We start from the raw sequence: 12572 nt of genomic DNA on the forward strand, positions 1-12572 counted from the left end.
CTCAGGTAGTCAGGCTTGGTAGCCAGTGCCATTACCCACTGAGGCACAGGACACTCACAACCCAAGAGTTGTCTACTTCAAACCTTGGTTTGTGTCAGAATCATTTCAGTTAGCTCTTTATGATATGAGTTCTAGATCTAGTTGCAAACAAATAAACAAAAAGCCGGGCATGGTGGCTTTAATCCCAACACTCAGGAGGCAGAGGCAGGCAGATCGACGTGAGTTCAAGGCAAGCCTGGTCTACAAAGCTAGTCTAGGACAGCCAAGGCTACACAGAGAAACCCTGTCTCGAAAAAACAAAACAAAACAAGAAAGGATCTAGTTGCATAGTGTTCTGGGTGAGTGTCCAGCTGTGTCAGTGCTCCTTTACTGGATATTCTTGTCTCTTCATTGGCACCCTTGTGGAAGTCTACTGACCCATGATGTCAGGGCTTACTTCTAGGCTCCGGCTCTATTCTGATGGTTTATCTGATACTTTGCAAAGACTAAAGTTTGATTACTGAATTTTTGTGAGTTGTTTTTTTTTTGTTTGTTTGTTTTTTTTTTTTTTCCTTTCCCACCTGATTTTGGCTCCTCGGGGTGCTTGGAAATATGTCTTCAGCTACATTTTCACCAGCCTTTCTTCTGTTTCACCACTTACTTGGCGAGCCATGTGAGAATAGTCCCATGGGCCCAGCAAGCTCACTCACTGCTGCACTTTCGTCCTGATGCTGCAGCTGTAGCTCAGGTGGTGGACACGCACCTAACATGCACAAAGGCTTGGGCTCTATCCCAGCACCACAGAAGCCAGGGCACAGGCGCATACCTATGATCCCACACTTGGTTGCGTGAGAGGCCAGAGTTCAAGGTTATCCTCAGCTGCATAGGGTTACAGGTTAGCTTGGGCTACTTGAGACCCTGTCTCAAAAAGGAGTAGGAGCAGTATTCTTAGGCACTCAAAGAGCCAGTGTCTCATTTTACACCATCCATCTGGTGTAATGGATCCAGGCCTGGGTCCCCTGGGCACTTAATAGCTGCCTTTCCTGTATCTCCTTCACTCTAGAATAGTTGTCAGCAGTTCTCTTACCTGATATTGACCATTTGAGGAGACCTGGCCAGTTATCTTGCAGGCTGGTCCACTTCCTGTATCTGCTGGTGTCTATTGTCTCTTTATGAGTTAAGGTCAAAACTACTACAGAGGGCCTGTGGAGATGGCACAGTGGGGGAAAATGTTACTGCACAAGCTTGGCAACCTGAATTTGTTTCCCAGAATCCATGGTGGAAGAAAGAACTAACTTCTGAAGGTTGTCCTCTGACCTCATGCTTGCCAACACAGACACATACACACACACACCAGTAATAAAATGAAAATAAAATAAAATAAAAACAGTACTACACAAGTGCCATGGGATAACACAGCACTGGCAGATCAAACAATCCTTTTCCTGGGGATACTGGCTTCATTCTTCAGTGTACTGGACTCTTGTTGAGTTAATGACCAGAAAGCATGCTTGTGATCAGCATGTAGTGCTTCCTGGGTGCTGGGCCATGTAAGTGATCATACACAGTAGCTTGCTGGGTCCCTGCCCCATCACCAGCCTCATGAAATATGAGAGACACCGGCCTGGAAAGGCCACATGGCTTGCTGTATCTTACTGAGGAGCTATAGGTGGCACAGAAGTCTAGGTTGCATGGCTTCCATGCCCAAGAACACAGACATTGCACCTGAGATCAAGGGGCCAGCGCAAAACGGTCTGACCGCTGTAAATGCCACTGACCCCATGTAACTCTAAAGAGCCCGAACGAATGCTCCTTTCTTTGGCAGCAAGACTCCAGAGTTCCAACCCCTTCATTGGCCTTTAATTGTCGGTGTCTTCCTAAGGGTGACCCTACCTATGTTCTCCCTACCTGTCTTAGTTCATACGTGGACAGGGTGTCTCTGGGGCTCGGCTTTTCCCCTGGGAACATGCTTCTCTTTACCTCCTAGACACTGAGCTCCTAAGGACCCTGGCTGTCCCTGCAGCGCAGTTGGCCTGTACCTCCTCCTCTTTACTGAGACATAAGCAGGCACAGCACCCCACAGCACTTCAAAGTGGTTATGAGGCACCCCAGAAGGATTTAGAGGTGCTAAAAGGATGGGGGAGGCAGGGACACAGCTAAATCAAGGCAGTCACCAGGGCACCGTCACTCATGCCAGCATCCTCTTCTCTTGCAGATGAAGATGTATGTGTGTTCAAATGCTCAGTGTCCCGAGAAACAGAGTGCAGCCGTGTGGGCAGGCAGTCCTTCATCATCACACTGGGCTGCAACAGCGTCCTCATCCAGTTCGCCACACCTCATGGTATGTGTTTTGGCTCCATGGTAGAGCCCAGGAGATGGGGAGATGGTCAGTTAATAGAAGGGTTTGCCACACAAGCATGAGGACCTAAGCTCAGCCCTCGGCACCAGATGGAGACAGCTGGATCCCTGCAACTCACTGGCCAGCCATCCTTACCTCTTGAGAGCTCCAGGATGGGGAGACAAAGAGAGGAGAGAGAGCTGATTTCTTCCCTACACACACACACACACACACACACACACACACACACACACACACACACACACACACACACACACACACACAGCACTAGCATATGCAGAGGAGGCTGAGGCAGAAGGAAGAATCTCTGCCTAAAGAAGTTATAAAGTTAAAGCCGGGCATGGTGGCGCACACCTTTAATCCAAGCTCTCAGGAGGCAGAGGCAGCCTGATCTCTGTGAGTCCAGGACAGCCAAGGCTACACAGTGAAACCCTGTCTCAAAAACAAAACAAACAAACAAAAGTTATAGTTATAACTAGGTATGTTGGCACATGTTTGTTGTCTCAGCTTTTCAGAAGGCTAGGATATGAGGATTGCTTGAGCACAAGAGTTTGAAACCAGCCTGAGCAGCCAACATAGCAAGATTCTTGCTCCAAAAAAAGAGGAAGGAAAAAACCAGCCATATGAAGAGACATGTGCTCAGTAGGATGTAGTCTTGTTAAACAGATGCCCTGCCCCTGCCCTTGCTCCTCTATGTCTAAGAACTTTGTCCTTTCCTCCAAAAGGGCCATCCTACAGAGCTGGTTGGGTTAGGCCTGAGGCCAGCTTTCCCAACTGTGGCTAGCCCGTAGTAGGCTGTGCTTGGACCCTGGGGGAGGAGTGAGATGGGGCCTGGAGGTTAATAGAGGCTTCACTCTCCTTAGAGCAGCTGCTAGGGACCCTGAGCAGTACTGTCATCAGGCGTAAGAGGGACACCTGAGGTTGCTGAGGAGGGCTTTATGGAAACCCAGGCAAGCAAAGCTGGAGGCTTGGGGTTTTAGAAGCAATGGCCAGGCCTGTAACTGTCCTGTTACAGGTCCGTGGAATGAGTGCTTGGGTGAACCTGGTGGCTGGTGCAGGGGAGGGGTGCTGGCTTCCCCAGAGCGCGTCACTCTCTCAGCAGGCAGTCACCTGTGCCTATAGTAGACCTGTTACCTTGTCACTTCCTACACAAGCATCTTCTGACCTCCCTCCCATTTCTTTTCCCCTCCCTTCCCCACCCCTCCCCTCCCCTCCCCTCCCCTCCCCTTACCTTCCTTGTAACCCTAACACTTAGGGAGCAGAGGCAAAAGTATCAGGAGCACAAGGTCAGCCTCATCTAAAAAGGAGCCTGGGCTCTGTGAGATACTGTCCCAAAAAGCTGAGAATTGTTTTAAATTTTGAGGGACTAGAATAAGCCCTTGCCTGACATGCTTGAAGTTCTAGCTCCATCTCCAGCCAGCATAGGCCTGCAGTCCTAGCACCCATGGGGTCTCTACTCCTGAAGTCCAGGAGTTCAAGGCCATCCTTACCTTCATAACAAATTCAAGGCTAGCTATGTCTGTCTCTTCGAAGGAGACACAGAGTTTACACAAGTGGCCTTAGTTGAGCTAAATGAACACTCACAGTTCTACCTGCATAGGGTACTGTAGCTCATGGAAGTTTCACTCAGGGCCACTTCAGTCATTTCAGGACCGTCTTAGCATCTATTGCTAATGGAGCAGAAGACAGCTGGAATCCAGATTCATTGTTGATTTGCTTAATTTGTGTGCATGTGTGTGAATGTAGGTGTGCTTGTTTCATGGTGCTTATGTGGAGGTAAGAAGAGCTGGTGTCAGTCCTTACTTTTTGCCTTGAGACGGAATCTTTTTTTTATTATTATTTTATTTTTGGTTTTTTGAGACAGAGTTTCCCTGTGTAGCCCTGGATGTACTGGGCTTACTTTGTAGACCAGGCTGGCCTCGAACTCACAGTGATCCACAGCCTCTGCCTCCCAAGTGTTGGAATTACAGGTGTGCACCACCACACCCGGTCTTAAAAAATGCATTTTTATTCTTTGAGATTTTCACACATTCTTACCATGTATTTTTACATATTCACCTTCACTCCTCCCTCCTGCCACCTTCTCCCTTCCCTCCTCCCCCTTCAATATATATAACCCACCCAGTCCAGTTTGTGCTGTCCATGTAAGTGGCCATCCACTTGAACAGAGACCACATACATACTCTTAGAGAAAACTGATTTTTCCTCCCCAGCAGCCATCAACTATTTATAGTTCCTCAACTAGGGGTGGAGCTTCTGAGTCCCTCTCTGCTCCCTGCCTTCTGAGCAATTCTGTATGAATCAATTCAAATAACTTCATAGCACTGTGCTGGGGAACGGTGGTAAACAGCTTCTCTGTAGGTTGTTCTGGGTCCACAGGACTCTCCTGCTGTCTTCAGCACTGAGGTGGTGTCCCTTGTATCCAGTGCTAAACCCAGAGGCTATGCTACTGTGAGCTCCAGGTGGATATAGAGCTGGTACCCTGTGCTCCCCACACCTCCTGCATGTTGCCTGGGAGGAAGTCCAGGCTTATCCTCACCAGATGCCACCTGTAGTCATGCCCTCATGTCAGTCTGAGTGGCAGCTCTTCTTTTTCCTTCTCAGTTGGAACATTGTATTGGGGAAAAAGAAGTCACCAGGTTCCATGTTTTTAGGGTAGACAAGTCAGGAATGCCAGGCGGGAAGAGCAAATGCCCAGACCCAATGGACTCTCCTGGAGGGCCATAGCACTGGCCTCCCAGTGATCTGGCTCCCCCTTTCCAGATTTCTGTTCTTTCTACAACATCCTGAAAACCTGCCGGGGCCACACACTGGAGCGCTCTGTGTTCAGTGAGCGGACAGAGGAATCATCAGCTGTGCAGTACTTCCAGGTGAGTTGGCACCTACCTAGACTAGACAGGAAGTTATGCAGCACAGGCTATGCCCACATGGGTGCTTATCCTGGCTCTGTCCCTTATTAGCTGCGTAGCCTCTGCAGTATCCACCACCTGTTGGCCTCAGTTTCCTCATCTGTGAAGCCCAAGTCCCCAGGTGTTTAGAGTAATGACTGAACTGTAGCCATGTCCTAAGCCCTTGGTGAGTGTAAGGCATTCTTACATGCTCAGAAACACTTGGAATTTCCCAACAACTGTTATTGTCCCCATTTTACAGATGAGAAAACTGAGGCTCAGAGAGGTTAAGTGACTTTGCTCCAAGTCACACAGCTCTTATGCAACAGAGCCACGATGGGAAAGCCAGGTCTGCCTGATGCCCAAGCCTGTGGCCCTGCCAGGTGCCATGCTGCCTCCTGATCGCCTGTTGTCTTACAGAGAGACACCGCACATCACCTGCCTGGCGCTCTGAGCTCTAGGGTTTTGTTCCATCCATTCCTCTTCTTATTTGGGGCCCTAAGATGGGACAGTTGGCCCCCAGATGTTAGAACCACCACCCATGACAATTTTTGTAACTTCTTGGGTGACCTCCAGTCCAGGTGGCATTTAGTTGTGTCCTTCAGCCATGATGGCAGTGGAAGTGTCCCTCTTAGAGACTGGTCCTCAAGCCCTTGCTCCCACTTGTGGAGCTGCTGGCTCTTGTCATTTGGGTTCAGGCTGGCAGAGTTCATGACCTCCTAAGAGAGGGTCATGCTGTCGGGCCTTCCCTCCATCTTAGGGTGGCCAGGGCTGAGGCGGTCTTGTCCTGCCATGTGTCATGTACTATTAGTGTGTTTCTGTTCCAGTTTTATGGCTACCTGTCCCAGCAGCAGAACATGATGCAGGACTATGTGCGGACAGGCACCTACCAGCGTGCAATTCTGCAGAACCACACTGACTTCAAGGACAAGGTAACCATCAGTACAGGAAGCATGCTGAACAGAGGCTGCAGAATGCCTGAGAGGTTGGGCAGGGCCACTCTTGCCTCCCTCCCAGTCCTGTTACCTCCTTTGAGTCAGCCCTCCTTTTGTTGTTATTGTTTGTTTTGGTCTGGTTTTCAAGACAGGGTTTCTCTGTGTGGTCTTGGAACTCGATCTGTAGACGACGCTGACCTTGAACTCACAGAGATCAACCTGCCTTTGCCTCCCAAGTCCTAGGATTAAAGGTGTGAGCTGCCACTACCCAGTTTCATTTTCTTTTAGTTAAAATCATGTTCATTCTTCACTTTCCTATAGAGAATACTTTTACCTATTCTAACATGTCTTTGGTCATACTGTTTCTGCCTTAACTAAATTGTGCTATACTAGATAAATAGAAGTTTTACATGGACCCTAGCTCAAATCCCAGCACTCAGGAGATGTTGCCAAGAAGGACATCAACTGTAGAATTGGGAGCATGAAGAAGACTCTGACTTTCATTAGCATTGCAGAAAAATAAAGCAGCTTTAGCTAGGGAAGTTGATGTTTGGGTGTGTGTGTTATAAAACACTGGGTGTGGCAGCATGCACCTTTGATCTAGGCAGAGGCAGGTATATCTCTAAATTGAAAATCAGCCAGGGCTACACAGTGAGTCCCTCTCTCTAGAAAAGGGAATAGGGGAAAAAAGCTTAGAATCATGAAGCCACTCCCCTCTCCTAGTCACACTGATGGCTCCCGTGGGGAGTCATTGAGCTCTGCAGTAGCAGTGGGCCCCAGCTTTGCCTTCTCTCGTCCATTTCATTTACCCAGAGCAAGGGCAGAGTCCAGAGACTGGGCACTCCAACCCTCCAGAGCCCCATCTCTCAACTTGAGATGTCCAGGGCCAGCCCCAGCTGCCTCCCAAGTCTTCTGACAAGTGGCTCTGTATTGGGATGCCCCCAATAGCTATTTACCCAAGCAGCTCACAGAGTTGAGGGAAGTGTGCTTGCTAGCTTATCACAGAATTCCAAAGGATGGGATGAAGACACTCAGAACGGTGTGGAAGGAGAATGGCCTCACTGCTTCTACTCATCTGTCTGAATGCAGACTCCAGGCCTTTTCTGCCACCATTGTTGATGGCATGCTAATTAGCTTGGTGAGAAAATGGAGCAAGGCCTGTCCACATGTCTTGACCTTTTTAGCACCCCTCTTCCAAGCATAAAGTAGGGTGGGACCCTTCTGAAGTGGTTTTTGTGTGTTGGTGTGGTGAGGAGAGAGTAGGAGGTTGTTGAAGACAATTGCCCTACTGTGTTGTCCAATCTGCATTTAAACTCAGTCTTCCTACCTCAGCCTCCTGGGAGCCTGCTGCACCATGCCTGGACATTCCCCCAACACCACCTCACTCCCCATATTTTCACTGCTGTTCAGCCCAAGTTAGTGGTGCTTACCTATAGTCCCAGCACTTGAGGGGCTGAAGCAGGAGGAAGTTAGGAGGGCAAGGCCGTGCTGGGTTATGTGAAACTCAAACGACATGGGTGTCAGAGCTGCTGCTTTTCCCAGTGTATGTACAATCTTTCTGGTCTCTGCAGTAAATTGTGTGAGGTAGTCAGCTCTTGATTTTGAACTAGGCTTTCTGTTACTTGATTTGGCCCCACTGTGGCTGTATGGGTGTTTTGAACATGTGTCACTCTAGCCATGCAAAGCTGAGATGTTTGGTAGGCCAGGTGGATTGAATGCAGTTTTGCTTCATAAGGATGTGGTCCCATTGTGAATGGAAGCACATCTCTAAGGTCCTTTAATCTCTCTCTTTTTGTATGGTGGAGAGGGGCAAATTGAGACAGGGTTGTGTGAGGTGGCTCAGGCTTGCTGTGAACTCTCTCTTTCTACTTGCCAAGTGCTTGAATTACAGACATTCAGCACTATGTCCCATTTAGGGGACTGAGAGCATGGGTGTGAACCCCTGTAACTGGTCAGCGTGTGTTTGTGTGGGGTTGGGGGAGGACATCCTCTTTGTGGATTTACATCATCCAGGGCCTCTAGGCCCTTGAGGAGTTCTATTAGTGGAGCATTCTCAGGCCTCCTGGCTAAATTCACTCAGCCACCACAGGCGTCCTTTGTCTGAGCCAAGGCAGTGTTTGGGGCCTTCAAAGCACACGTTCTTTTGGTGACATTCTAGCTCTCCCGGCTGGGCCCAATTCCACTTTTATCCAGAGTTGAAGACCCAAGGTCCTGCCGGGCAGTGGTGGCGCACGCCTTTAATCCCAGCACTCAGGAGGCAGAGACAGGCAGATCACTGTGAGTTCGAGGCCAGCCTGGTCTACAAAGTGAGTACAGGACAGCCAAGGATACACAGAGAGACCTGTCTCAGAAAACAAAACAAAACAAAAAAGACCCAAGGTCCTAATGCTCTCAGGCCATTTCTCCTTAGAAAGTCCTCACATACCACCAGAAACATCTGTCCTTATTCTGTTCAGGTGGAAGCAACTCCACACATGAAGCCTTCTGCCAACCACCTGCCACATCTCAGCTGGTCCTCAGGTTTGGACCACTCACCTGCCCCAGCCAAGGCTGCTTTGGTAGATAGAGTTAGCATTCGCACAAGACATGCTGCCTGCAGAAGCCCATACCCCACACTACCCCAAGGCCTGTGCCCCAGATGCGCCAACCACCTGTAGGGTTGGGACTGAGCAGCAAACCCAGGCTCTTCTTCCTAGAAGCCTGGCCCATGGCTTTAAAGATTTATTTATTTATTATTTATATAGTATTATGCCTCATGTGTGCCTGCATACCAGAAGAGGGCACCAGATCTCATTATAGATGGTTGTGAGCCACCATGTGGTTGCTGGAAATTGAACTTAGGACTTTTAGAAGAGCAGCCCGTGTTCTTGACCCCTGAGCCATCTCTCTAGCCCCTGTCCTATGGCTTTATCTCCATGTTGACCCCAAGCCTGTAAGGGGCAGCTCCTGAAAATGAGGACCTACCTGCCTGGTTTACCTTATGCCAGCTCTGTGTCTCTGCTTCGAGCAGGTAGGTGGGCAAGGACAGTGAGACTCTGGCACCTTGGACGTTTCCTCCAGTACTTCTTTGGCTTTCACCTCTCTGTGCTTCCCAAATCAGCCATGTTTTAATATGTAATTCAGGCTGGCCTTGAACTCATGGTCCTCCTGCCCCAGCCTTCTCAGTGCTGGCATTATAGGCACTTGCAACTATACAAGAATGCCTTTTGTTTTATTTTCTGATTTTTCTTTATAGTAATTAAAACACTTTTTCTCAAATTACATTTATTTTTGTTTGAGAATGTATGTGTAGAGATCAGAAGATAGCTGGCAGGGGTTGGTTTTCTCTTCCCACCATTTGGGTCCCAGAGTTTGGAGCTCAAATTGTTGGATCTGGCAGCAAGTGCCCTTACCCATTTAAGATTTATTTTTATTATGTGTGTTTATTTTACTATGTGTATGTGTGTACCATGTGCGTGCAGTGCCTGTACAGCCAGAAGAGGGCATCAGATCTCCTGGATCTGGAGTTACAGATGTTATATGCTGCAGTGTGAGCGCCAGGAACTGGAGCTGGGTTTTCTGGAAGAGTGACCATTCCTCCGCCCCCTGGAAACACCTTTTGTTGACACATAGTAGTTCTGCTACTACTTACTGTGTGTGATCGCCAGTGTGTGCTAGTTAACTATCTGTAGCCTCATATGCACACCATCTCCTCAGATTGTTCTCGACGTGGGCTGTGGCTCTGGAATCCTGTCATTTTTTGCTGCTCAAGCCGGAGCCAGGAAAATTTACGCGGTGGAGGCCAGCACCATGGCTCAGCATGCCGAGGTCAGTGTCCTGCTGAGGCCTAAGCCCTTCCTTCTCATGCCCTTCATCACTGCTGTTCTTTGTCTCTAGAGGCAAGTGGTCACAGGTACGGTAGGGCTAGGGTTGGGCACTCGACCTGTGGAGGCAAAGTCACGGTGACTAGCCAAGCATCTTCAGGATGAACTCTCATGCCTCAGGGGTGGAGTGGTAAAGACAACCCCTGGTGGGGATTCTGGGTCATACACCTCAGCTGTCCTGAGTACTAGCTGCTGGAGCACCATACATCCTGTGCAGGTGACAACAGGATTTTGTTTCATCATCTCCTTGCCACCCCCCCTCCCCCTTTTTGTTCATGGAAAAAACTTTAATTTTTAAGTTCAGAATTGAAAAGCTGCAAAGGAACGGACACTGCTTTCTTCCCATATCCCCAGCTCCCTACTGCTCAGGTCCTTTACCAGACAAAGAGAGTCTCCTAGGTTCCTCGAGACTGTTGTGTGGATACATGCATGAGCTTGACTCCCCTTCTCACAGCCTACATCTCATACAAATGGGGCACTGCCAGCTTGCTCCTGGATGTTCCCAGGGACTATTAGCCTTACTGCAGCTCCTTCTATCAGGCCCACTGCATGTGAAAGAAGTTTGCCAGGATTAGGCTCCAGCTCTGGGGGTGAGCACTACCCCCAGCAGCAAGGACACTGGCTCCTAAGAAAGCTGGACCTTGGGGGCTCAGGAGTTCTTTCCCCATAGTTAGGATGTCCACAGGTAAGGCAGAGGGGGTGACTCACACCAGGTATGATCAGAGGCCATTTATGAGCTGAGGGGCTGACAAGGGCCTATGCCAAGCAAGCACAGGGAGCCTTCTCCCACCCCTTACAGGTCCTGGTGAAGAGTAACAACCTGACAGACCGCATCGTGGTCATCCCCGGCAAAGTAGAGGAGGTCTCATTGCCTGAGCAAGTAGACATTATCATCTCAGAGCCCATGGGCTACATGCTCTTCAACGAACGCATGCTTGAGAGCTACCTCCATGCCAAAAAGTACCTGAAGCCCAGCGGTGAGTGTCCCATGCTCAGGAGCACTGAAGGGTGGAGCCATTGGCCCATGGGGCAAGCCCCCACTGCTATCAGCAGCCCATGGGTGGCTCTGTGTCCTGCTCATTTCTCAGTGATCTTCATACAGAGTGAGGGTTTTCCCCTGCTTCCTACCTCAACCCTACCTGCTGGCTATGGCTCTGAAGTTCCAGACCCCTAAACATTCACTCCAGTAGGCATTGACAGGCCCACTGTAAACCCATAGAAAATATCTGGACCTCTCGTGTATGTTTGCCATAGAGCCACCCGTAATAGGGCAGAGGGGATTCCAGGGATGGGCTACTCAGGTCTGTCACTGGTGCTCTCCCAAGAGTTGTTATTGCCCAAATTAAGAAACCTTGCCCAGGGCAGTGTGACAAGCCTGCTCTCTTAAGACTAGGAAGTTGGACAGGTAGGAATGTGTACATGCCTAAGGGTACAATTGTTATATATGTATTACGATGTACGGAATATATACAGTGTACAAATGAGGAATACATACTGTCTCTGCTAGTCACATGAAGGTGTGTGCATGGGCTTGCGGGTATGCCTTGTGTACAGGCATTCTTGTGTGAGGAGTTGTGGATGGTGAGGGTCTATGGGTAGATATGTGTGTGCATATTTGAGGGTGTGGGGTGTGTGATGGTTTATAGGTGTTTAAAGCTATGTATTTACACGTTAGAATCCAGATAATTATGTGTGTAGATGTATATATGAAGGTATGGGATCTGAGGGTAAATAGGCAGGTAGGTGTGCACTGAAGGTATGTGTGTAAGGGCAATGGATGTGTGCTATGTGTGTAGGTATATGAGGGCATATGGATATGTGTCATTTCCTGCCCATATGTCTGGATTACACTGTCAGTCCATGTTAGGCTCTACACTCCACTCTGAACACAGCAGTGCAGAAATTTGTCGGATGAGTTCTAAGAATGTGTCTGTGCGTGAACAGTTCTTTTCAGGTGCGGATGTGTATGTAGGAGCTCAGGGACCCTAGTCTAGCAATAGCCTGGGGTAGAAATTAGCAGCCAGGCTGGCGGCCTCGGTGAATGTGTGTTTCCTTTGACTCCTCTGCCTTGGAGCCGGCATTGGCTCAGTTTCTACCATGTGTGTAAGTGTGGAACTCCAGGCTGCCCCAGCTACCCCGGGTCTTCTCTGGTACGGCTGGTGGCTAAGTCTGTGGGGTGGAAGTAGCTGACCCTGTGTGAGGCCAAGCAGGGATCAGGTTGGAGACTACCTACCTGTGAGGTGGCTTTCAACCCCTTAGAAGCCTCTGTGAAGATTAAAGGCAGCCTTTTGGAAGTCAGGGCCAGAAATGGATTCCTTACATGATGTCCCACCTGCCTTTGTCATCCCTTTGGTCACAGTTGAGCACTTTAACCTAGTATAACTTTTGAGGGGTGCCTCAGGACCTCCCCAACTCCATGAAGAGCTGGAGGGAGGCCCACATCTCTAGACCATGCATTGATCCTGTGCAGTCTCAGCCTTCCCTTACCTGCTTCTTCCTGCTGCCAGCTTAGTCCCGTTTGCTTGCTTATGACTCTAGAGGAGGACCC

General features: G+C 49.3%; 1 protein-coding gene across 3 annotated transcripts in view; it reads left to right on the top strand.

The window, feature by feature from the left end:
* Carm1 (coactivator associated arginine methyltransferase 1) overlaps positions 1-12572 on the top strand; it is a 48195-nt gene that overhangs the window by 25397 nt on the left and 10226 nt on the right. For all 3 annotated transcript variants that reach the window (XM_051156029.1, XM_051156030.1, XM_051156031.1), the window contains exons 2-6: positions 2195-2320; positions 5102-5208; positions 6054-6158; positions 9858-9968; positions 10824-11001. In XM_051156029.1, coding sequence (XP_051011986.1) covers positions 2195-2320; positions 5102-5208; positions 6054-6158; positions 9858-9968; positions 10824-11001 — 627 coding nt within the window. The remainder of the gene's footprint in view (positions 1-2194; positions 2321-5101; positions 5209-6053; positions 6159-9857; positions 9969-10823; positions 11002-12572) is intronic.

Source organism: Acomys russatus, chromosome 14 (assembly GCF_903995435.1).
Source record: "Acomys russatus chromosome 14, mAcoRus1.1, whole genome shotgun sequence".
Classification (NCBI taxonomy): domain Eukaryota; kingdom Metazoa; phylum Chordata; class Mammalia; order Rodentia; family Muridae; genus Acomys; species Acomys russatus.